This window comes from Oncorhynchus mykiss, chromosome 7 (assembly GCF_057628025.1).
Source record: "Oncorhynchus mykiss isolate SJ-2025 chromosome 7, ASM5762802v1, whole genome shotgun sequence".
Classification (NCBI taxonomy): domain Eukaryota; kingdom Metazoa; phylum Chordata; class Actinopteri; order Salmoniformes; family Salmonidae; genus Oncorhynchus; species Oncorhynchus mykiss.
In genome coordinates, this window is record NC_143028.1 from 56,624,367 (window position 1) to 56,649,814 (window position 25,448).

Here is a 25,448-nt window from a genome sequence, read left to right on the forward strand (position 1 = left end):
CTCAGGGTGCTCAGCCACAGGTGCCAAAAACTGGTGGCCCGAGTGGACTGGTTGCCCGAGTACGTAAGTACACACACGGAAAACGAGGTGTGTGTACCAGTGGAGGCTGCTGAGGGGAGAACGACTCATAATAATTTCTGGAACAGAGTGAATGGAATGGCATCAAACACATGGAAATCATGTAATTGTTGATACCTTTCCATTAATACCACTCTAGTCATTACCACATGCCTGTCCTGGCACTTACTACCATACCCTGTTCAAAGGCACTTAAACATTGTTTCAAGGTTTAAAAATCCTTCTTTAGCCTGACTCCTCTTCATCTACACTGATTGAAGTGGATTTAACAAGTGACATAAATAAGGGATCATCACTTTCTACTGGTTAGTCTGTCATGGAAAGAGCAGGTATTCTTAATGTTTTGTATGTTTGAAAATCAGAGTCCCCTGTGTGTGACTGTAAAGACCGTGAGGTGTGAGCCAGACCACCTTATAGTTTGATGAGCATAAATTATGTAAACCATGCCATGGCTATCTCAGTCACCAGATTTCAACCCAATTGAACACTTCCCTCACCATCAACAAAACATAAAATAATTTAATTTCTTATGGAGGTGGCATGATCATCCTACCAGGGCATAGCCATGGTAGCCAAAATCATGACCTACCTAGCATTTTTATACATGACTCTAAGCATGATGGTATGTAAATTATTAATTAGCGGATGAACTATACCTGTGTGGAAGCACCTGCTTTCAAAATATGTTGTATCCCCCATTTCACCCATCCCCAACTGTTTCCATTATTTTGGCAGTTACCTGTGTGTTCAGTTAGTGGTGTACAAAATGCTCTACATTCAGTTGCCAGAAAGTAACGCCAGGGGGAGCAGACCGTCTACTGATCTCATGCTCCAGTCACAACAATTAACATGGTCATGTGACAGATTCCTTTGGCGAGATGTTCATCGCTCACAGTTATGGCGGTGTCAGGGAGTCGCAAGGATGGAGTACAATCCACTTCTTGATATCTGATTTTTCTCGTTGACTCAGGAACGTGTTACCACTTTTCCTTGATTGTTACATACTACTCCGTATTATTCCTGCAACGATGGCGGGCCGAGGCGTGGATATGTCAGCACTACCAAAAGAGGTCAGGGACCAATTGGCGGAGTTGGATTTGGAGCTGTCTGAAGGTAAGGGCTTGGGACAGGGAAAGGAGAAAGAGTTGAAGAGTTGTTGTGTCTGGTAAATGCTCTTATGAGTGTGTCCCAGATAAAAACATAAACAAACACCCGTCCCGTGTCAGTGGCGAGAGCTGCAGGCACGACTCGCTCGCGCTGCTCTGTTGCCCGGGAGGATGAAAACACTGACTTCCTTTTTTAGAAATTTCATTTAATTAGCTGGTTAGTGCCCTAAGAACATAGGTGTTGGTCTTTATTATTTTCGCCTGCAATGTCATAGTGTTGTTGAGTAATGACAATATATAGAGATATCACTTTTTGGATGAGGCTTTTGATATGGCTACAGTATTAATCGTATGCTACAGTATATCCCGTGACTGGATGTAATACTTACCACCAGAAGTATACCTCTCTCTCAACGTTAAAACAATCTTCCAATTTGTTTTGCAGTCAGTGCATTTTTCTCAAGTCGCTAGGCTATAAACTGCCTTCATGTTAATTGCAATATCAAGGAGACCATACAGGTTTTCTTCCTGTCATAGAAATTAGGTCAAAGCTCTCTCCCTCTTCACATGTCTGTTTCTGAAATCATAGTGCTGCTGCAGTGATGCTACACGTTCCATAGAACTACAACAAGGTAGACTGCTAAACTCTCTTGTTTATGTGGGAATGCAGCTTTCACCTTGTTTTGACAAATGGCAATGCTGAAAAGGAAATAATATGGTATAATGCAAGTCTCCTACTTAGTTGGTGAATCACAGTATTGCTGGTTCTGTGCTGTGCGGTTCCAACGCGCCTGGGGTTAGATTAGTAATGTTATGTTTCGGCTTTGGAGAGGATGTAGAGTACCAGTCAACAGTTTAGACACAACTACTAATTCCAGATTTTTTCTTTGTGTACTATTTTCTATATTGTAGAATAATAGTAAGTACATCAAAACTATGAAATAACACACATGGAATCATGTAGTAACCAAAAAAGTGTTAAACAAATCAAAATATATTTTATATTTGAGATTCTTCAAAGTAGCCACTCTTTGCCTTGATGATAGCTTTGCACACTCTTGGCGTTCTCTCAACCAGTTTCACCCAGAATGTTTTCTTGAAGGTGTTCCCACATATGCTGAGAACTTGTTGGCTGCTTCCTTCATTCTGCGGTCCAACTCATCCCAAACCATCCACATATTCCATATGTGTTATTTCATAGTTTTAATGTCTTCACTATTATTATACAATGTAAAAAATAAAGAAAAACCCTTGAATGAGTAGGTGTGTCCAACCTTTTGACTGGTTCTGTATGTATGGGAAGAATAGACACCATTGGTGAATGACTGACTGGAGTCAGTTAGTTCTCTCCCTGACTCCCCTCTCTCCCACTGTGTGAACAGGGTAAATCCATTTGCATTCAATCACTTTTTAACATCCCCCCCTTTTGATTTGAACTAAACCTTTCATACATATTTTCCTATTGCAGGGGTGCAACTTTGGTTTTAGAAGTGGGGGGGGACATCTTAAACTCATTTTCTGCAATTCTACTAGGGCTGCCCCCGACAAAAAATACTCTTGGCCAACCAAGAGTAGTCTTTTCTTTAGACCAATTGATTGGTTGACATTTTTAAATGTGTATTTTTCAATATATAGACACCCTATGTGTTTTAATAAAATCAACTATATGTACTGAGCTTGTCTGATGCTTTAAGCAGGCTGTTTGATTAAATAATTAAGACATGCAAATTACTCGAGGGAGCCGGAGATCAAGTCTAACCAAAAGAAAAACAACTATTCCCAACCCTCTTTTTCCCGCTGCTTGCCTTAGCAGATTCTGTAATGGGCTACACCAGTGGTCGGCAACCTTTTCTATTTGGACTGTCAATTTATCTTACCATATCTACTAATCTGCGTGCCAGTTCTGATTTTAATATGCACATTTTTCTGGAACTGTTTTATTTATTTTTTATAATAGTCTTTGTATCTCAAAATCATAGAATGTAGATTAACCACAGGCAATCTAAATGAAAATGATAAAGTAACTTTTATTGCCGTTGCCAACTATGTTACAAAATAGCTTACATAGAGCTGACAGATAAAAACATTGCAGCCTGCAGGTAGAAAATATCCTGATAAAAATAAATATCCTATGAATCACATTGTCAATGTATGTCCTTGTTGCAATGAACTTGAATCAATGTATCAATTATCAACTGGTTTGCCCAGAAACTCATGTTGGCAAACTTGAAACATTGTATAAAATATTCCTGTCCCTCACAGTTTCCCGTGCCAGGGAGCACGGGACGGACACAGCTGTAGGCTATTTGTGCAAGGGATAAGAAGTGATCAGGTATTTGTATGACATTTCCACTGGATCTGAGCATTACATTTTTCCCTTTAATGCCAAGTGGTTATCGAAAGGAAGAGAGCTCAAAATATTGTTAAAATACTTTGAGGAACTATTGTCTGTCAATTGATTCTAAAAACAAACTTTGTTTACTTACTTTTAGAAGCTCCACAGCTCATTAGTGGTAGTAAATTAAGACAATCAGAAATACTATCAGACATCCCCAAATGGGACATTTATAGGCCTACATTTATGCACAGGCCAGGTAGACTAGTCCTACAGTGGGGCAAAAAAGTATTTAGTCAGCCACCAATTGTGCAAGTTCTCCCACTTAAAAAGATGAGAGGCCTGTACTTTTCATCATAGGTACACTTCAACTATGACAGACAAAGTGAGAGAAAAGAAATCCAGAAAATCACATTGTAGGATTTTTAATGAATTTATTTGCAAATTATGGTGGAAAATAAGTATTTGGTCACCTACAAACAAGCAAGATTTCTGGCTCTCACAGACCTGTAACTTCTTCTTTAAGAGGCTCCTCTGTCCTCCACTCGTTACCTGTATTAATGGCACCTGTTTGAACTTGTTATCAGTATAAAAGACACCTGTCCACAACCTCAAACAGTCCCACACCAAACTCCACTATGGCCAAGACCAAAGAGCTGTCAAAGGACACCAGAAACAAAATTGTAGACCTGCACCAGGCTAGGAAGACTGAATCTGCAATAGGTAAGCAGCTTGGTTTGAAGAAATCAACTGTGGGAGCAATTATTAGGAAATGGAAGACATACAAGACCACTGATATTCTCCCTCAATTTGGGGCTCCACGCAAGATCTCACCCCTCGGGGTCAAAATGATCACAAGAACAGTGAGCAAAAATCCCAGAACCACACGGGGGGACCTAGTGAATGACCTGCAGAGAGCTGGGACCAAAGTAACAAAGCTTACCATCAGTAACACACTACGCCGCCGGGGACTCAAATCCTGCAGTGCCAGACATGTCCCCCTGCTTAAGCCAGTACATGTCCAGGCCCGTCTGAAGTTTGCTAGAGAGCATTTGTATGATCCAGAAGAAGATTGGGAGAATGTCATATGGTCAGATGAAACCAAAATATAACTTTTTGGTAAAAACTCAACTCGTCGTGTTTGGAGGACAAAGAATGCTGAGTTGCATCCAAAGAACACCATACCTACTGTGAAGCATGGGGGTGGAAACATCATGCTTTGGGGCTGTTTTTCTGCAAAGGGACCAGGATGACTGATCTGTGTAAAGGAAAGAATGAATGGGGCCATGTATCGTGAGATTTTGAGTGAAAGTCTCCTTCCATCAGCAAGTGCATTGAAGATGAAACGTGGCTGGGTCTTTCAGCATGACAATGATCCCAAACACAACGCCCGGGCAACGAAGGAGTGGCTTCATAAGAAGCATTTCAAGGTCCTGGAGTGGCCTAGCCAGTCTCCAGATCTCAACCCCATAGAAAATCTTTGGAGACAGCAGCACCGTGCTGGTCTATAATAATAGCTTTCCCTTCACACAGCATGCATTAAATATTTCTCTCCCTCATCAATATATACACAATACCCCATAATGACAAAGCGAAAACAGGTTTTTAGGAATATTAGCAAATGTATAAAAAAACAAGAAGCGAAATACCTTATTTACATAAGTATTCAGAACCTTTGCTATGAGACTCAATTGTTCTCAGGTGCATCCTGTTTCCATTGTACATCCTTCAAATGGTTCTACAACTTGATTGGAGTCCACTTGTAGTAAAATCAATTGATTGGACATGATTTGGAAAGGCACACACCTGACCTAAGGTCCCACAGTTAACAGTGCATGTCAGAGCAAAAACCAAGCCATGAGGTCAAAGGAATTGTCCATAGAGCTTCGAAACACTATTGTGTCGCGGCACAGATCTGAGGAAGGGTACCAAAATATTTCTGCGGCATCGAAGGTCCCAAAGAACACAGTGGCTTCCATCATTCTTCAATGGAAGAAGTTTGAAACCACCAAGACTTCCTAGAGCTGGCCGCCCGGCCCAAACTGAGCAATCGGTGGAGAAGGGTCTTGGTCAGGGAGGTGACCAAGAACTCCCATCCATGGAGATGGGAGAACCTTCCAGATTGAAGCGGGCACATGACATTCCGCTTGAAGTTTGCCAAAAGGCACCTAAAGGACTCTCAGACCATGAGAAACAACATTCTCTGGTCTGATGAAACCAAGATTGAACTATTTGGCCTGAATGCCAAGGGACCCTACGGTGAAACATGGTGGTGGCAGCATCATGCTGTGGCGATGTTTTTCAGCGGCATGGACTGGGAGACTAGTCAGGATCGATGAGAAAGATGAACGGAGAAAAGTATAGTATTCATTGATGAAAACCTGCCCCAGAGCGCTCAGACTGGGGCGAAGGTTCTCCTTCCAACAGGACAATGACCCTAAACACACACTCCCTCTTCAACACGATTGAACACCTAAAAATATCTGAGCAGCAACGCTCTTCATCCAACCTGACAGAGCTTGAGAGGATCTGCAGAGAAGAATGGTAGAAACTCTCCAAATACAGGTGTGCCAAGATTGTAGCGTCATACCCAAGAAGACTGTAATCGCAGCCAAAGGTGCTTCAATGAAGTACTGAGTAAAGGGTCTGAATACTTATGGAAATGTGATTTTCCAGTTTTTTATTTTTATTACATTTGCAAAAATGTCTAAAAACCTATTTTTGCTATGTCATTATGGGGTATTGTGTGTAGATTGATGAGGAAAAAAACGATTGAATAAATTTTAGAATAAGGCTGTAACGTAACAAAATGTGGCAAAGACTAGGGGTCTGAATACTTTCCGAATGCACTGTATACTGTATCCATCGTTTTTTGTCCAATTTGCTAAGGCTCAGTAAATTTTGTTTGGGAGTCATTGTTTGGGGACCCTGAAGACGGCACAGTGATGCCGAAACGTTGGTGTTTTTTTACCCAATAGATTACTGGGAGGTTATGTACACTACCGTTCAAAAGTTTGGGGTCACTTAGAAATGTCTTTGTTTTTTTTAAAGAAAAGCTAATTTTGTATCCATTAAAACAACATCAAATTGATCAGAAATACAGTATAGACATTGTTAATGTTGTAAATGACTATTGTAGCTGTAAATGGCTGATTTTTAATGGAATTTCTACATAGGAGTACAGAGGTCCATTATCAACAGCCTGTGTTCCAATGGCACGTTGTGTTAGCTAATCCAAGTTTATAACTTTAAAAAACGAATTAATCATTAGAAAACCCTTTTGCAATTATGTTAGCACAGCTGAAAACTGTTGGTCTGATTAAAGAAGCAATACAACTGGCCTTCTTTAGACTAGTTGAGTATCTGGGGCATCAGCATTTGTGAGTTTGATTACAGGCTCAAAATGGCCAGAAACAAATACCTTTTTTCTGAAACTTGTCAGTCTATTCTTGTTCTGAGAAATGAAGGCTATTCCATGCGAGAAATTGCCAAGAAACTGAAGACCCCGTACAACGCTGTGTACTACTCCCTTCACAGAACAGCGGAAACTGGCTCTAACCAGAATAGAAAGAGGAGAGAGAGGCCCAGGTGCACAACTGAGCAAGAGGACAAGTACATTAGAGTGTCTAGTTTGAGAAACAGACACCTCACAAGTCCTCAACTGGCAGCTTTATTAAATAGTACCCACAAAACACCAGTCTCAACGTTAACAGTGACGAGGCGACTCCAGGATACTCTCCGGGGTAAAAAACCACAAGCAAATAAAAACAACTTCCTCAATAAGATGTGTGAAATCTGTTTTATCTCGATCAAATCAATTAGATTCGATTGTTTGAATGTCACAGGGCACTTCTGAAAAGGCCTGAGCGATGGAGGAGCCCTAGTTCACTGTAACATACGGGTGGGTGACCTCACTTTTACATGACAGTGTGGCCTTGTTAATAATAGACATACATTAACAGTTTGGCTAATGAGGTTAAGGAGGGGTGATACTCTGTTTAGGAGAGAGAGTAGCTATCTATTAATAATGGCATGGCACATTTTATGATGTACTACATACACAGACTGTCACTATTTTCCTGCTGTGTGTGCAAATCAATTGGAAATGTTTGAGAGTGTGTCGTTGTGTGGCATACACTGGTTGATTGAGTGAGTCACACAATATGGGATTTTTGTTTACAGGTTTTTACCTTTATTAAAATGTATCCCAGATACATGTTTATTAGCATATGTAGTACTTTGAATGATTGTTGAAATAACCTGGAGATGTTGTGTTCTGCCTCCAGTATGAGGTGTTTACTCCTTCCCTTCAGCCTTGTAGCCCTCAGCTAGTCCACTGACACTCGCACAGGCTCCATTTTGAGCTCCAGCAGCACGACATCCATTCATTGATTCACCACAAAGAGAATGCTGCCTCATTACTCCAACCACACTGAGCCATGATCAGATGCCCGGACCAGAGTGGCCATGTTTGTAGTTCCATCAGGCTGCTGGTGGTTGAAGTATAACTGTAGCTTTAGTGGTTAACTAGAGTCAGTTAAGACTTCAGCAGCACAGTGACTCAATAGAAACTCAACACCCCCAGTGTGGCCATCACTCATCTCTGTCACAGCAGTGAAGGGAGGACGACACTGTACTGAACATCCAACAGTCTGCCCCACTCATGTCAAAGCTGGTACTGTAAGCACATAGCCTATTCTCTATTATCTATGTTTATCAGTATTATGCACCAAAACACATCTTAATCCATTTTATTGGATTGTCAGTAATACTACATTGTATGGAGTAGTAGCAGTCTTCTTAATGTTTCTCGAGCATATCCTCCACATTTCTAATAATCAGCCCATTGTTGTCACTCTGTGCCAAAGACAGGACTGCCATGGCAACAAATACAGGAAATATGCACCATCAGCATATTTTAGCATCAGTAGGTGTGGTGCATTGTGTGTGTCAGTAGTGGTGGTGCATTGTGTGTGTGTGTGTGTGTGTTAAGTTCTCCTATACCTAGCTCTAACCCCGGTGACTGTGGACACAATGGGAGCCATTGAGAGGATCAAAGCCATGGTGGCTGGGAGCTCGGCTGGAATTTAGACCACAATCCTTTGTGTGTTTTTAAGCTTCTCAAATTAACTGTGTGTGTACGCACACACACACACACACACACACACACACACACACACACACACACACACACACACACACACACACACACACACACACAAACACACACACACAGAGACAGACAATGTGTGCCCCTTTGCCTGGTTTCGGTGTCCCCTTGCCTGGTCTCCAAGGCCTGTGTGTATAATAGTATTATAGTATGGTGTAAGTGGTATAATGCTTTGATAAGAGCTGAGTGGATCTGACTCCCCTTTGGCTTTGCTCTGGGCCCTGTCTCTGTCCCAGTGTGGACTCTAGTGTCTAGTGTGTGTTTGTCCAGTCATCTGTATATGTGTTCTCATATATATGTGTTCTGTCTGTGTTGCTGTGGGAGAAGAGGCAGATTTTTCAGCACAGCAGCCTGTTCCATGCTGAGTGGAGAGCGGGAGAGAGAGAGCTTAAGGAAATATATGACTATGTACAGACTCAGTGAGCATAGCCTTGCTATTGAGAAAGGCCGACGTAGGCAGACCTGGCTCTCAAGAGAAGACAGGCTATGTGCACACTGCCCTCAAAATGATGTGGAAACTGAGCTGCACTTCCTAACCTGCCAAATGTATGACCATATTAGAGACAAATATTTCCCTCAGATTACACAGATCCACAAAGAATTTGAAAACAAACCCGATTTTGATAGTCTCCCATATCTACTGGGTGAAATACCACAGTATGGGCTTTATTGGCATGGGAAACATATGTTAACATTGCCAAAGCAAGTGAGGCAGATATATACAAAAGTGAAATAAACAAATATTAACAGTAAACATTACACTCACAGAAGTTTCAAAAGAGTAAAGACATTACAAATGTCATAAAATGTTTAGAGAGAGAGAGAGGGAGAGATTACTCACTCTGTGCTTGAGTCTCCCAATCTAGGTCACAGAGCATCAAGAGGCAACATGCCTGGCTCATTTAGCCCTCTGAGTCACAGTGAGACAGCACTGCTACTGGGGATCTCTCTCTCTCCTTTTCGCTCTCCCATTTCCTCTCTATTTTTTCTCTTTCTTTTTCTATCTATCTATCTATCTATCCATCTCTCTCTCCTTCACTATCCATATTTCTCTCTCTCTCTCTCTCAAGTTCTCTCTCTCTCTCAAGTTCTCTCTCTCTCTCTCTCTCTCTCTCTCTCTCTCTCTCTCTCTCTCTCTCAAGTTCTCTCTCTCATGTTCTCTCTCTCTCTCTCTCTCTCTCTCTCTCTCTATCCATTGAAAAGCTCATTAACTGTGACAGAAGCTGTTCACTGATCTCCAGCCATATATAAAGGCCAAAAAACACCAAATGTAGAAGGAAGGACAGCTCTACACTCAGTGTGTGGTACCTATTGTGGAAAAACTGAAATGTCCAGAGGAGTTCTCTGTTTTGGAAATTAAACATTTGTGTTACTTAATAGCATTCACCTCACGCTCCCAGAAACATTATAAAACACACACACACACTATTTATCTCTTTGTTCTGGTGTGTGAATATAGTTTTTTGCAGGCTTTTGCTCTGTGGCTGTAAGGAGAGTGAATAATTCAGATGTGTCTATGGAAGCCCACAGGGGTGAGGCAGGCTCTCTAGTTGAATTGCATACACACGCTCGCATGCACACACACACACACACACACATGGGCGCCTGACTTTGTCTGAAAGTGGGGTGCAAACAAATTTAATTCAAAAATGTTAAAACCATTTCCTGCAATTCTACACTTTCTTTACAGGGGGAATCCATATCAACAAAACACAACAATTTTTCGTAGGTTTACATTGAACTTGAGTATTTGGATGAAAACAAACATCTATTTTCAGGACGCAAGTCCAGAAAAAAATGTGTGTGCATTTATTTATATGCTAATAGAGTGTAACAATGCCTAATTTATCATAACCATTACAGAGAACAAATCCTAACTGCTAAAAAAAATCCTAACTCCCCATATACACTGAGTATACCGCCATCGATAAAAGACAGTACTGTGCAGCCGTCTTCATCGACCTGGCCAATGCTTTCGACTCTGTCAATCACCATATTCTTATCGGCAGACTCAGTAGCCTCGGTTTTTCTAATGACTGCCTTGCCTGGTTCACCAACTACTTTGCAGACAGAGTTCAGTGTGTCAAATCGGAGGGCATGTTGTCCGGTCCTCTGGCAGTCTCTATGGGGGTACCACAGGGTTCAATTCTCGGGCTGACTCTTTTCTCTGTATATATCAATGATGTTGCTCTTGCTGCGGGCGATTCCCTGATCCACCTCTACGCAGACGACACCATTCTGTATACTTCTGGCCCTTCCTTGGACACTGTGCTATCTAACCTCCAAACAAGCTTCAATGCCATACAACACTCCTTCCGTGGCCTCCAACTGCTCTTAAACGCTAGTAAAACCAAATGCATGCTTTTCAACCGTTCGCTTGCCTGCACCCGCACAGCCGAATAGCATCACCACCCTGGATGGTTCCGACCTAGAATATGTGGACATCTGTAAGTACCTAGGTGTCTGGCTAGACTGTAAACTCTCCTTCCAGACTCATATTAAACATCTCCAATCCAAAATCAAATCTAGAATCGGCTTTCTATTTCGCAACAAAGCCTCCTTCACTCACGCCGCCAGACTTACCTTAGTAAAACTGACTATCCTACCGATCCTCGACTTCGGCGATGTCATCTACAAAATAGCTTCCAATACTCTACTCAGCAAACTAGATGCAGTTTATCACAGTGCCATCCGTTTTGTTACTTAAGCACCTTATACCACCCACCACTGCGACCTGTATGCTCTTGTCGGCTGGCCCTCGCTACATATTCGTCGCCAGACCCACTGGCTCCAGGTCATCTACAAGTCCATGCTAGGTAAAGCTCCGCCTTATCTCAGTTCACTGGTCACGATGGCAACACCCACCCGTAGCACGCGCTCCAGGAGGTGTATCTCACTGATCCATCCCTAAAGCCAACACCTCATTTGGCCGCCTTTCCTTCCAGTTCTCTGCTGCCTGTGACTGGAACGAATTGCAAAAATCGCTGAAGTTGGAGACTTTTATTTCCCTCACCAACTTTAAACATCTGCTATCTGAGCAGCTAACCGATCGCTGCAGCTGTACATAGTCCATCTGTAAATAGCCCACCCAATTTACCTACCTCATCCCCATACTGTTTTCATTTATTTACTTTTCTGCTCTTTTGCACACCAGTATCTCTACTTGCACATGATCATCTGATCATTTATCACTACAGTGTTAATCTGCTAAATTGTAATTATTCGCCTACCTCCTCATGCCTTTTGCACACAATGTATATAGACTCTTTTTTTTCTACTGTGTTATTGACTTGTTAATTGTTTACTCCATGTGTAACTCTGTGTTGTTGTCTGTTCACACTGCTTTGCTTTATCTTGGCCAGGTCACAGTTGTAAATGAGAACTTGTTCTTAACTTGCCTACCTGGTTAAATAAAGGTGAAATAAAATAAAATTAAAAATTAAAGCACCTTCCTAATATTGAGTTGCACCCCCTGCCTTTTGCCTTCAGAACAGCCTCAATTTGTCGGGCATGAACTCTACAAGGTGTCAAAAGCGTTCCACAGGGATGCTGGTCTATATTGAATCCAATGCTTACCACAGTTGTGTTAAGTTGGCTGGATATCCTTTGGGTGGTGGACCATTCTTAATACACACAGGAAACCAGTGAGTGTGAAACCCAGCAGCGTTTTAGTTCTTGACACAAACCGGCGAGAAACCCACACACTGCTCTTTTAATAAGCTTTAGGTGTTGGCCTTCGTCAGAGCTTTTTTTTTCAAATGAAAAACTGAAATGTCTTGATTCAATAAGTATTCGATCTCTTTGTTAATGCAAGCCTAAATATGTTCCGGAGTAAAAATTTGCTCACATAAGTTGCATGGACTCACTGTGTGCAGTAATAGTGTTTAACATGATTTTTGAATGACCACCTCATATCTGTACCCCGCACATACAATTATCTGGAAGGTCAGTCAAGCATTGAATTTCCAACACAGATTCAGCACAGGTTTTCCAATACCTCACAAAGAAGGGCACCTTATTGGCAGATGGGTATAAATAAATAAAGAACGGACATCGAATATCCCTGTGAGCATGGTGAAGTTATTAATTACACCTTGGATGGTGTATCAGTACACTCAGTCACTACAAAGAAACAGGCGTCCTTCCTAACTCAGTTGCCGGAGAGGAAGGAAACCGCTCAGGAATTTCACCATAAGGTCAATGGTGACTTTAAAAATGTTAGAGTTTAATGGCTGTGATAGGAGAAAACTGAGGATGGATCATCAACATTGGAGTTACGACACAATACTAACGTAATTGACAGAGTGAAAAGAAGGAAGACTACAGAATAAACATATTTTTATTCTGTACAGTCTTCTTTTTGCGTTGCAACAAGGCAAAGCAATTAACTTTTTGTCCTGAATACAAAGTGTTATCTTTGGGGCAAATCCAATACAACACATTACTGTTTACCTCTCTCCATATTTTCAAGCATAGTGGTGGCTGCATCATGTTAGCTTGTAATAGTTAAGGACTGGGGAGTTTTTCAGGATAAAAAGAAACGCTAAACACAGGCAAAATCCAAGAGGAAAACCTGGTTCAGTCTGCTTTCCACCAGACACTGGGAGATTAATTCATATTTCAGCAGGACAATAACCTAAAACACAAGGCCAAATCTACAGTGGAGTTGCTTACCAAGACAACACTGAATGTTCCTGAGTGTTCAAGTTACAGTTTTTTGACTTAAATCTACTTGAAAATCTATGGCAAGACTTGAAAAGAGTTATCTAGCAATAATCAACAACCAACTTGACAGAGCTTGAACAATTTTGAAAAGAATAATGGTCAAATGTTGCACAATCCAGGTGTGGAAAGCTGTTAGAGACTTACCCAGAAAGACTCACACCTGTAATAGCTGCCAAATGTGCTTCTACAAAGTATTGACTCAGGGGTTTGAATACTTATGTTAATGAGATATTTCTTTATTTTATTTTCAATAAATTAGCAAACATTTGTAAAAACATGTTTTCACTTTGTCATTATGTGGTTTATTCTGCCTGTTCTTTGGAATGTTCTATATGGATTAACAATTCCACATTGAACACTGCATGGGGATGAATTATGGCCAGGATATCTGCTTGGTGAGTAGGCCCAGACTTAATGATTCTGATGAAAATACGCTCCGTCTTTAGCAAACTAATGTTGATGCATATTTTCAGTGTGTGGAACCTGTCTATGTTTAAGAGGTTATAGACTAGCCCTAGGCTAACCAATTCTAAATGACACTAGGCTAACCAATTCTAAATGACACTAGGCTAACCAATTCTAAATGACACTAGGCTAACCAATTCTAAATGGCACTAGGCTAACCAATTCTAAATGGCACTAGGCTAACCAATTCTAAATGGCACTAGGCTAACCAATTCTAAATGGCACTAGGCTAACCAATTCTAAATGGCACTAGGCTAACCAATTCTAAATGGCACTAGGTTAACCAGTTCTAAATGGCACTAGGCTAACCAATTCTAAATGGCACTAGGCTAACCAATTCTAAATGGCACTAGGCTAACCAATTCTAAATGGCACTAGGCTAACCAATTCTAAATGGCACCAGGCTAACCAATTCTAAATGGCACCAGGCTAACCAATTCTAAATGGCACCAGGCTAACCAATTCTAAATGGCACCAGGCTAACCAATTCTAAATGGCACCAGGCTAACCAATTCTAAATGGCACCAGGCTAACCAATTCTAAATGGCACCAGGCTAACCAATTCTAAATGGCACCAGGCTAACCAATTCTAAATGGCACCAGGCTAACCAATTCTAAATGGCACCAGGCTAACCAATTCTAAATGGCACTAGGCTAACCAATTCTAAATGGCACTAGGCTAACCAATTCTATATGGCACTAGGCTAACCAATTCTAAATGGCACTAGGCTAACCAATTCTAAATGGCACTAGGCTAACCAATTCTAAATGGCACTAGGCTAACCAATTCTAAATGGCACTAGGCTAACCAATTCTAAATGGCACTAGGCTAACCAATTCTAAATGGCACTAGGCTAACCAATTCTAAATGACACTAGGCTAACCAATTCTAGATGACACTAGACTAACCAATTCTAAATGGCACTAGGCTAACCAATTCTAAATGGCACTAGGCTAACCAATTCTAAATGGCACTAGGCTAACCAATTCTAAATGGCACTAGGCTAACCAATTCTAAATGGCACTAGGCTAACCAATTCTAAATGGCACTAGGCTAACCAATTCTAAATGGCACTAGGCTAACTAATTCTAAATGGCACTAGGCTAACCAATTCTAAATGGCACTAGGCTAACCAATTCTAAATGGCACTAGGCTAACCAATTCTAAATGGCACTAGGCTAACCAATTCTAAATGGCACTAGCGGTTCGCAAAGTAAAACAAGTGGTAAATATACGGGATGCAATTATTCAAAAAACTGCAGCTCGGCCTCCCGAGTGGCGCAGCGGTCTAAGGCACTGCATTGCAGTACTTGAGGCGTCACTACAGACCCGGGTTCGATCCCAGGCTGTGTCACAGCCGGCAATGACCAGGAGACCCACAATTGGCCCAGCATCGTTAGGGTGACTCAGTCGGCAGAAGAACTGCCTTGGTTTGGCTTGGTTTGGGAAGCAAAACTTTCCAGTGGGAAAAACCATTAATCTTGAGGGGATAGGGTGCACAATGCAATCTGTTAATTATTATATATGATATAAAATTAACATATCTATTTTTTATTTATTTTAGCCCCTTTTTCTCCCCAAGTTTCTCGGTGTCCACGTCACTTAGGACTTATCATGGTCCAAATACACCAACACAGTTGTAGGAGGGCACAACAATGCCTCTTCCCCCACAGGAGGCTGAAAAGATTAGGCATGGGCCCTCAGACCCTCAAAAAGTTCTACAACTGCACCATTGAGAGCATCTTGACTGGCTGCATCACCGCTTGACCCTCTTTTTTTGCAGTGACTCTCCTGCACTGGCTTTATGCACACTCACTGGACACAATCACACACTGCATACACTCACACACACATAACACACACATGTGGATATTGACGACACTCACACATAGACACACTTCCACACTCTTTCACACTCTTCACATACGCTGTTGCTACTCTGTTTATTATCATTCCTGATTGCCTTTTACCCCTTCCTACATGTACATATTAGTTCAACTACCTTGTACCCCTGCATATTGACTCGGTACCGGTACTCTTTGTATATAGCCTTGTTATTGTTATTTTATTGTGTTACTATTTCCTTTTTTTATTTTGCTTTTTAACTCTGCATTGATGGGAAAGGGCTCGTAAATAAGCATTTCAGTGTAAAGTCTAAACCTGTTGTATTCGGCGCATGTAACAAATGCAATTTTATTTGACACAGACTAGCTCCTCCACTCCAGTCTCCATTTTCACACTAACCTCACACCTACAATCCACTTTCAAGACAAGAGGGAGGAAAACTGTCAAGTTCAGAGTCCTGATCCTAATCTTGGCCTACATTCAAGTTTAGGGTCAACCTCAACCATTGTTTGCCCCACAGACAGACCCTTCCCATGCTATTAGCTGTACTTCATGTGGTAGATGTTATGTTGTGAATACTTTATTACGAATGTACTCACTAGCCCTACTACTAACTTATTACTACAGTATTACAATTTATTATCTTGTCCTCCTGTGGCTGTCTGATATATTTCCATTAAAGAGAGAGCGAGAGCGATACGAGAGTAGTGTTAGTGTTAGCGTTAGCCATGAGCCCAGGTCACTGTGGTGCACTCTGAATTATTGAACAGAGCTGAGTGGATTCTGCCGCAGTACACTGAGTGAGTCTGCAGATCCATTAGACTCACATATCAATAAGCCTACTGTGCCTGTTAGCATTAGCTAATGTTTGTATCGCACCATTAGTCTTTACAGTATACAGTCTTTTCAGTACTTGACAGTGTGAATTGTAGGCCTACATGGCATTAGTTTAGTGTTGTAGGCCTATAGCATGACTTAGCATTAGCAGTCTCATACAGTGCATGGCATGAAGAATGCTGCATGTATGGCCCATATAATAAATAATAGATACATATTTGGATGAAGAGATCAACCATTGGCGATTATAGTCAGACAGTCTTGCCTGAGGTGTGGACACTGATGATCACCCCATACCACACACACACACTAACACTCCGGGGTGAAAAAGGGTTGGTGGGAGGCTTGGACACCACGGTTGCAGTGTTGCCATGGACACGGTGGACCCCCCCCTATCTTGGATGTGTATGTTTTTTATTAGAAAGCTTAAACCCTCAGAAGATTACAACGCCCATATGCCACATTATCAGCCAAAACCACAGTAACACAATCCAATGGGGTGCTAAGCTTTTACATCTATTATTATAGAAGAAGCATATGATGATCACAGCAGGGAGAGAAAGGGTTCTCGTAAGAGCTCTTCTCACCCTCAAACTCAACCTAAACTATTATGAAATACAGAGCTAAAACTGCATCTGGATCAGGAAAGGCCTGAAGTAAGGACACTCTATCTACTCCACACACCCATTGCTATGCATTTGAGCCAAGGAAGTAGGCAAGGGAGGGAGGGAGGAGGAAAAAGACACACTCCCAGGGTCCCTAAGGATGTAACAGGGTAGTTATTTTGGACATCCTGTCCAAAACCAGTCATTAGTGGGATGTGTTTTATAAGCATGAGTAATAACAGTATGTAGTGTGTGTGTGTCTTGTGTATATGTGTGTGTGCGCATGTGTGTGTGTGTGTGTGTGTGTGTGTGTGTGTGTGTGTGTGTGTAATATCGTCTGTGAAGGAGGTTCGTTGGGCTTGGAGTGTGTGTGTGTGTTTGTGATGACAGAGCAGAGCACCGGGGTGGGTGTAGTGTAATGTAGTGTAGTGTGTCAGCCTGTCATTGTGATAAGGTATTGAAGTAAGAGGAGCAGGACAGGAGCCTCTGTAACACAGGTGCTATGAGTCAGTTGGGCCTCGCCTACCACTGTTGTCTTCCACTGACTGAGGGAGAGAGAGGAGTGGAGGGAGAGTGGGAGGAAGGGGGGGTGGGGTAATTCACCTTTTTTAATGCAGTGTCAGTCTGCTCCCACTTCCCTGTATACACTGTCTTGCTGTTAGGTCAATGGCAGCATGAAACCATTTCTTTGTTCATGAACTCCCCGACTGTGTGTGTGTGTGCGTGTGTGAATGTTTTTCCCCCACCCAGGAGCTGTGTGTCATTAGTGTGTGTAGTGTGTAACACGAGTCACCTGTCTTTACCTGTGTGGACACACCCTGCTGCTGTTACTGAGGGAAGCACTTCCTCTAGAGACAGAAACCTCAAAGGAAAAAGGAGTGGTGAATCAAAACAGAGAGTCAAGCATTGCTGTTTGTGTGTCTTTGTGTGTTTGCTCAGGATTCTTTGTTGCTGAGGATAGTGATTTGTCAATGAGTACTTTTTGTGCAATTGTGCATATCCTATGTTTGCTCTTGAGTCTGTGTGTGTGTATGTATGTGTGTGCGTGTGTGTGTGCGTGTGTGTGTGCGCGTGCGTGCGTGTGTTACTCTCACAGCTCTACAGGAAACGATGTCAAAGGACAGAAGATTGAGCACTGGAGAACATGACATCATCCTCAGAGACAGGAAACCAGTGTGTGTATGGGGAGAGAGAGGAAAATAAATCTTTAAAACACAGTTGAGAGTGAGTCATAGCAGATTAGGGGTCAGGACAGACAGACAGACAGACAGAGGCCTGTTGGGGGAGAGGGTTGAGGAGCAGGAGGTCAGACAGAGGTGTGGTTGGCTCAGTGGAGGGTGATGTGTGTGGGGTATCTTTTGGCAGAGTAGAGTCGAATAGAACAGGGTAGGAAGGATCAGTAGGGAAGTGGTTGGTTGGTTCTGTAAGAATATTTTGAAGATAAATACACAACGCAGAGGGCTAAAGGTCAAGAGTGAATTAACAATCAATGGAAATAATGTTTTTTCTGTAATAGGGAATTAATGATCAATGGAAATAATGTTTTTTTCTGTAATAGGGAATGAATGATCAATGGGTCAGAGACATGTGAGGAATTTGTCTATACATTGAGCCTGAAATAGGATACTTGTTATTTGGCCATTGGGCCAGTTTTATTGCAAGGTATTCTAATTGGTCAACCATAGGCTATGGTTGGGTTATAAATTACATCCTGTCACTTTGTTCTGGGGAGAGAATCACTGAGAACAGGGGAGAATGAACATCTACCTCTCAACATAACATCTATGATTTGTCCTCTTTGAATAAACCTATTTTTCTCCCCCTGATTTGCTTTGGGGTCTGTGTTATTGAAGAGTAACTTCAACTGCTAACAGTTCCTTGAAAACAGGTTTTTCTTTGATTTAGTAAAGTGGAGTAAGTTCTTGCTAAACAGGCTAGCCTAACTACATGCTGTCACTGGGAAGCTGTAAGTTAGTGAGACAGATGGGTGGCGATACTGTGTGTGTGCGTGTGTGTTGAAGGGGGATATATTTTGGCAGGAGTGGGCTGGTTGGTTGCTGGTAGGGGAAACCCCAGGGGAGGTTTTACTAGGATGTTTGTTACACAGATAGAAACACGCTGGCTCCTTGGCAAGGGCTGTTTGGCTGTGATTCACAAACGTTCCATTAGCTCTCCCAGACCCACCACCAGACGTTGTGCAACATACCAACTATAGCCTAATCCAGGTGAAAGATACCCTAAAAGTTATTACGTCTTGGAACGATATGAAACATCGTAATTTTGAACATGCTATTTTTAATCACCTTATGGAGTGTGTCCATCAGCCTTAGATAGCGTGGCGGAACACACACACACATACACATACACACACAAAACAAGGGCTGGGAATTGCCAGAGACCTCACAATACAATATTTTCACGATACTTTGGTGCCGATACGATATCTATTACCATTCTATATTGCGATTCAATATTGTGATTTTATTGCGATTTGATGTTCCAAACATATTGCGATATTGACAAAATAATACGATATATCGTCAAAAATAATATGGAACTGTATAGATGTTTTTCTTCCCATCACTACACAGAACACACGTCAGTGAATGTAGGGAGGGGGAGTGGGAGGACCATACAGTGGCTTTGGAAACTATTCAAACCCTTTGACTTTTTCCACATTTTGTTACGTTACAGCCTTATTCTAAAATAGATAGAAGTAGTTTTTCCAACAATTGTTTACAGACAGATTATTTCACTTATAATTCACTGCATCACAATTCCAATGGGTCAGAAGTTTACATACACTAAGTTGACTGTGCCTTTAAACAACTTGGAAAATTTCAGAAAATGATGTCATGGCTTTAGAAGCTTCTGATAGGCTAATTGACATAATTTGAGTCAATTGGAGGTGTACCTGTGGATGTATTTCAAGGCCTACCTTCAAACTCAGTGCCTCTTTGCTTGACATTTTGGGAAAATCAAAAGAAATCAGCCAAGACCTCAGAAAAAAAAATGGTAAACCTCCACAAGTCTGGTTCATCCTTGGGAGCAATTTACAAACGCATGAAGGTACCACGTTCATCTGTACAAACAATAGTGCGCAAGTATAAACACCATGGGACCACGCAGCCGTCATATCGCTCAGGAAGGAGACGCGTTCTGTCGTTAAGATGAACGTACTTTGTTGCGAAAAGTGCAAATCAATCCCAGAACAACAGCAAAGGACCCTGTGAAGATGCTGGAGGAAACAGGTACAAAAGTATCTATATCCACAGTAAAAACAAGTCCTATATCGCCATAACCTGAAAGGCCGCTCAGCAAGGAAGAAGCCACTTCTCCAAAACCACCATAAAAAGCCAGACTAAGGTTGCACATGGGGACAATATTGTAGTTTTTGGAGAAATGTCCTCTGGTCTGATGAAACAAAAATAGAACTGTTTGGCCATAATGACCATTGTTATATCTGGAGGAAAAATGGGGAAGCTTGCAAGCCGAAGACACCATCCCAACCGTGAATCACAGGGGTGGCAGTATCATGTTGTGGGGGTGCTTGGCTGCAGGAGGGACTGGTGCACTTCACAAAATAGATGGCATCATGAGGGAAGAAAATCATGTGGATATATTGAAGCAACATCTCAAGACATCAGTCAGGAAGTTAAAGGTTGGTCTCAAATAGGTTTTCCAAATGGACAGTGACCCGAAGCATACTTCCCAAGTTGTGGCAAAATGGCTTAAGGACAACAAAGTCAAGGTATTGGAGTGGCCATCACAAAGCCCTGACCTCATTCCCATAAAAAAATTGTGGGCAGAACTGAAAAGGCGTGTGCGAGCAAGGATGCCTACAAACCTGACTCAGTTACACCAGCTCTGTAAGGAGGAATGGGCCAAAATTCCCACAACTTATTGTGAGAAGTTTGTGGAAGGCTACCTGAAACGTTTGACCCAAGTTAAACAATTTAAAGCAATGCTACCAAATATTATTTGAGTGTATGTAAATTTCTGACCCACTGGGAATGTGATGAAAGAAATTAAAGCTGAAATAAATCATTCACTATTATTCTGACATTTCACATTCTTAAAATAAAGTGGTTATCCTAACTGACCTAAGACAGGGAAATTTTACTTGGATTATAAGTCAGGAATTGTGAAACACTGCGTTTAACTGTATTTGACTAAGGTGTATGTTAACTTCCGACTTCAACTGTACCTTATTTACGTACAGTATCAGTCAAAAGTTTGGAAACACCTACTCATTCAAGGGTTTCTCTTTATGTTTTTATATTTTCTACATTTTATAATAATAGTGAAGACATCAAAGGCATGACATAACGCATATGGAATCATGTAGTAACCAAAAAAGTGTTGAACATATCAAGATATATTTTATATTTGAGATTCTTCAAAGTAGCCACCCTTTGCCTTGATGACAGCTTTAAACACTCTTGGCGTTCAGTCATGAAGGAGTTCCCACATATGCTGAGCACTTGTTGGCTGTTTTTCCTTCACTCTGCGGTCCAACTCATCCCAAACCATCTCAATTGGGTTGAGGTCGGGTGATTGTGGAGGCCAGGTCATATGATGCAGCACTTCATCACTCTCCTTCTTGGTCAAATAGCCCTTACACAGCCTGGAGGTGTGTTTTGGGTCATTGTCCTGTTGAAAAACAAATGATAGTCCCACTAAGCATGAAACAGATGGGATGGCTTATCGCTGCAGAATGCTGTGGTAGCCATGCTGGTTAAGTGTGCCTTGAATTCTAAATAAATCACAGACAGTGTCACCAGCAAAGCACCCCCACACAATCACACCACCTCCTCCATTCTTCACGGTGGGAACCACACATGCGGCGATCATCCATTCACCTACAAAGACAAGGCGGTTGGAACCAAAAATCTAAAATTTGGACTCATCAGAACAAGGGACCAACGGTATAATGTCCATTGCTCGTATTTCTTGGCCCAAGCAAGTCTCTTCTTCTCATTTGTGTCCTTTAGTAGTGGTTTCTTTGCAGCAATTTGACCATGAAGGCCTGATTCACATAGTCTCCAGTTGATGTTGGGATGTGTCTGTTACTTGAACTCTGAAGAATTTATTTTGGCTGCAATTTCTGAGGCTGATAACTCTAATGAACTTATCCTCTGCACCAGAGGTAACTCTGGGTTTTCCTTTCCTGTGGCGGTCCTCATGAGAGCCAGTTTCATCATATCGCTTGATGGTTTTTGTGACTGCACTTGAGGAAACTTTCAAAGTACTTGAAATTTTCCAGATGGACTGACCTTCATGTCTTAAGGTAATGATGAACTATCGTTTCTCTTTGCTTATTTGAGCTGTTCTTGCCATAATATGGACGGTCCTTTACTAAATAGGGCTATGTTCCATATACCACCCCTACCTGATCACAACACAACTGATTGGATCAAAGCAAAAACCAAGCCATGAGGTCGAAGGAATTGTTTGTGGAGTTCCGAGACAGGATTTGGTCAAGGCACAGATCTGGGGAAGGGTAGCAAGAAGTGTCTGCTGCATTGAAGGTCCCCAAGAACACAGTTTTCTCCATCATTCTTAAACAGAAGAAGTTTGGAACCACCAAGACTCTTCCTAGAGCTGGCCGCCCGGCCAAACTGAGCAATCGGGGGAGAAGGGCCTTGGTCAGGGAGGTGACCAAGAACCCGATTGTCACTCTGACAGGAGCTCCAGGGTTCCTCTGTGGAGATGGGAGAACCTTCCAGAAGGACAACCATCTCTGCAGCACTCCACCAATTTATGGTAGAGTGGCCAGACGGAAGCCACTCCTCAGTAAAGCCACTCCTGGGCACATGACAGCCCATGACAGCCCGCTTGGAGTTTGCCAAAAGGCACCTAAAGACTCTCAGACCATGAAAACAAGAATCTGTGCTCTGATGAATCCAAGATTGGCCTGAAAACCAAGCGTTACATCTCGAGGAAACCTGGCACCATCGGTACGGTGAAGCATGGTGGTGGTAGCATCATGCTGTGGGGATGTTTTTCATTGGCAGGGACTGGAAGAGTAGTCAGGATTGAGGCAAAGATGAATGGAGCAAAGTACAGAGAGATCCTTGATGAAAACCTGCTCCAGAGCTCTCCGGACCTCAGACTGGGACGAAGGTTTACCTTCCAACAGGGCAACGACCCTAAGCACACAGCCAAGACAACGCAGGAGTGGCTTCGGGACAAGTCTCAATGTCCTTGAGTGGCCCAGCCAGAGCCCGGACATGAATCCGATCGAACAGCTCTGGTGAGACCTGAAAATAGCTGGGCAGCAACACTCCCCATCCAACCTGACAGACCTTGAGAGGATCTGCAGAGAAGAATGGCAGAAACTCCCCAAATACAGGTGTGCCAATCTTATAGCATCACACCCAAGAAGACTCGGCTGTAATCTCTTCCAAATGTGCTCATACAAAGTACTGAGTAAAGGGCCTGAATACTTATGTAAATGTGATATTAACTTTTCAATTTTTTTATTATACATTTGCAAAAATGTCCAATAACCTGTTTTTTGCTTTGTCATTATGGGGTAATATTTTGTGTAGGTTGAAGAGGGGGGAAAAACAATTTAATATATGTTAGTATGAGGCTGTCACGTAACAAAATGTGGAAAAAGTCAAGGGGTCTGAATACTTTCCAAAGGCACTGTATGCCATCTTGTGTCCAGGTTCTTACTCATCATTACTTGTCTGCGGTCATATCAGTGAGATCAAGCCTCTGTCTGCTGTGACATGATTTCCGGTATACTTGCTATTGTATCGCATTCTTCCTCTCTCTTTATAATACATTGATGTTATTAGATCTAGTTCAATTGTAAAGGAAATTGTATGGAAGTTATGTAGATGTGGGTGTGTTGTCAATATACAGTGAAAGTGTTGTCTAGTGTCTACACGGGTATGCTATTTATATTTAAATGTTTACAAGACCTCAATCCTTCTCTTCCAACAAAACTCAAAACAAGTTTACTGAACAAAAATATATATTCAACATGCAATAATTTAAAAGATTTTACTGTGTTACAGTTCATGGAAGGAAGTCAGACAATTTAAATCAATTCATTAGGCCCTAATATATGGATTTCACATCGCCGGGCAGGGGCGCAGCCATGGGTGGGCCTGGGAGCCAGGCCCAGCCAATCGGAATTAGTTTTCCCCCACAAAAGGGCTTTATTACAGACAGAAATCCCTCAACTTGAGCCATCTGTGGCATTGTGTTGGGTGACAAACTGCACATTTTAGAGTGGCCTTTTATTGTCCCCAGCATAGCTCCTTGATATTCCACACCTGTCAATTGGATGGTTTATCTTGGCAAAGGAGAAATGCTCACTAACAGGGATGTAAACAAATTTAAGAGAAATATGCTTTTTTGTGTATATGGAACATTTCTGAGGTCTTTTATTTCAGCTCATGAAACATGGGACCGATACTTTACATGTTGAGTTTATGTTTTTGTTCAGTATATTATGGTGAGTGATATAGACTGGGAATCCCCGTCCTCATCCTCTCTCCCTGTTTTTTCCATGTGTGTGTATGTTTCTGTTTTGTGTGTGTGTGCGTGCCCTGTGTCATAAGTGTATATTATCAACAAGCATATGTTTCGATATGTCTCTGTTGCCGTGAAACAGTGAGATAAAGTACAATGGGAAAAGGAAGAGACAGGAAGGAGCTAGCTAATTGCTATGCAGACAGAGTGAACAGTCTCAATGCAATTCAAGTGTGTGTGTCGTGTGTGGAAGGGGGGAGTGAAGAGGGGGAGATGCTTTGATCTCTCCCCCCTAGAATAAAACATCTAATCCCCCCCCAGGCAGAGGAAGCATAAGTCTTCATTAACACCCGTGTTGTCTATAGAGAGAGACCAGAATGGTACTAGCTGTTGGGATATCAGACACCAAGCAAACCAACAGACCAACGACTGGAATTCAATCGTTGCAGATAATGTTTTATCTTATTGCGCTGTCTAAGGTGTGTTTGAAAAGCACAGTAGCATGTCCTGGATGGATATCTGTACCGATTCAATCCAAGCTTTAGACGTCAATCAAACCTGCATTGCTGTATTTATATAGAAACTATTTTCCTTATGGTCAAATAACATCACAGAATGGTTTTGGCCACTGTAAAACCTACTACCAGGTAGATGCTTCCAGAATAAGAAGTGTGTGTTCACAGAAGTAGTTTGGATTTAAAGACACTGCGTCAATATTGATTTAGAATTTTCAGTTGAATTCGAGCTTAAATCTTCAACAGTCGTGTTGTCTGGACTCAAGAGAGACCAA

At 41.9% G+C, this 25,448-nt stretch overlaps 1 protein-coding gene across 8 annotated transcripts in view; it reads left to right on the forward strand.

Moving 5' to 3' along the window:
* The first annotated feature begins 911 nt into the window (after positions 1 to 911).
* The window catches only part of LOC110528174 (disco-interacting protein 2 homolog B-A), an 88,047-nt gene continuing 63,510 nt past the window's right edge, over positions 912 to 25,448 (forward strand). For 2 of the 8 annotated variants that reach the window (XM_090241391.1, XM_090241392.1), the window contains exon 1: positions 912 to 1,191. In XM_090241391.1, the coding sequence (XP_090097517.1) occupies positions 1,107 to 1,191 (85 nt within the window). In that variant the 5' untranslated portion in view covers positions 912 to 1,106. The remainder of the gene's footprint in view (positions 1,192 to 25,448) is intronic. The other 6 variants (XM_021610013.3, XM_021610014.3, XM_021610010.3 and 3 more) reach the window with 3 other exon arrangements.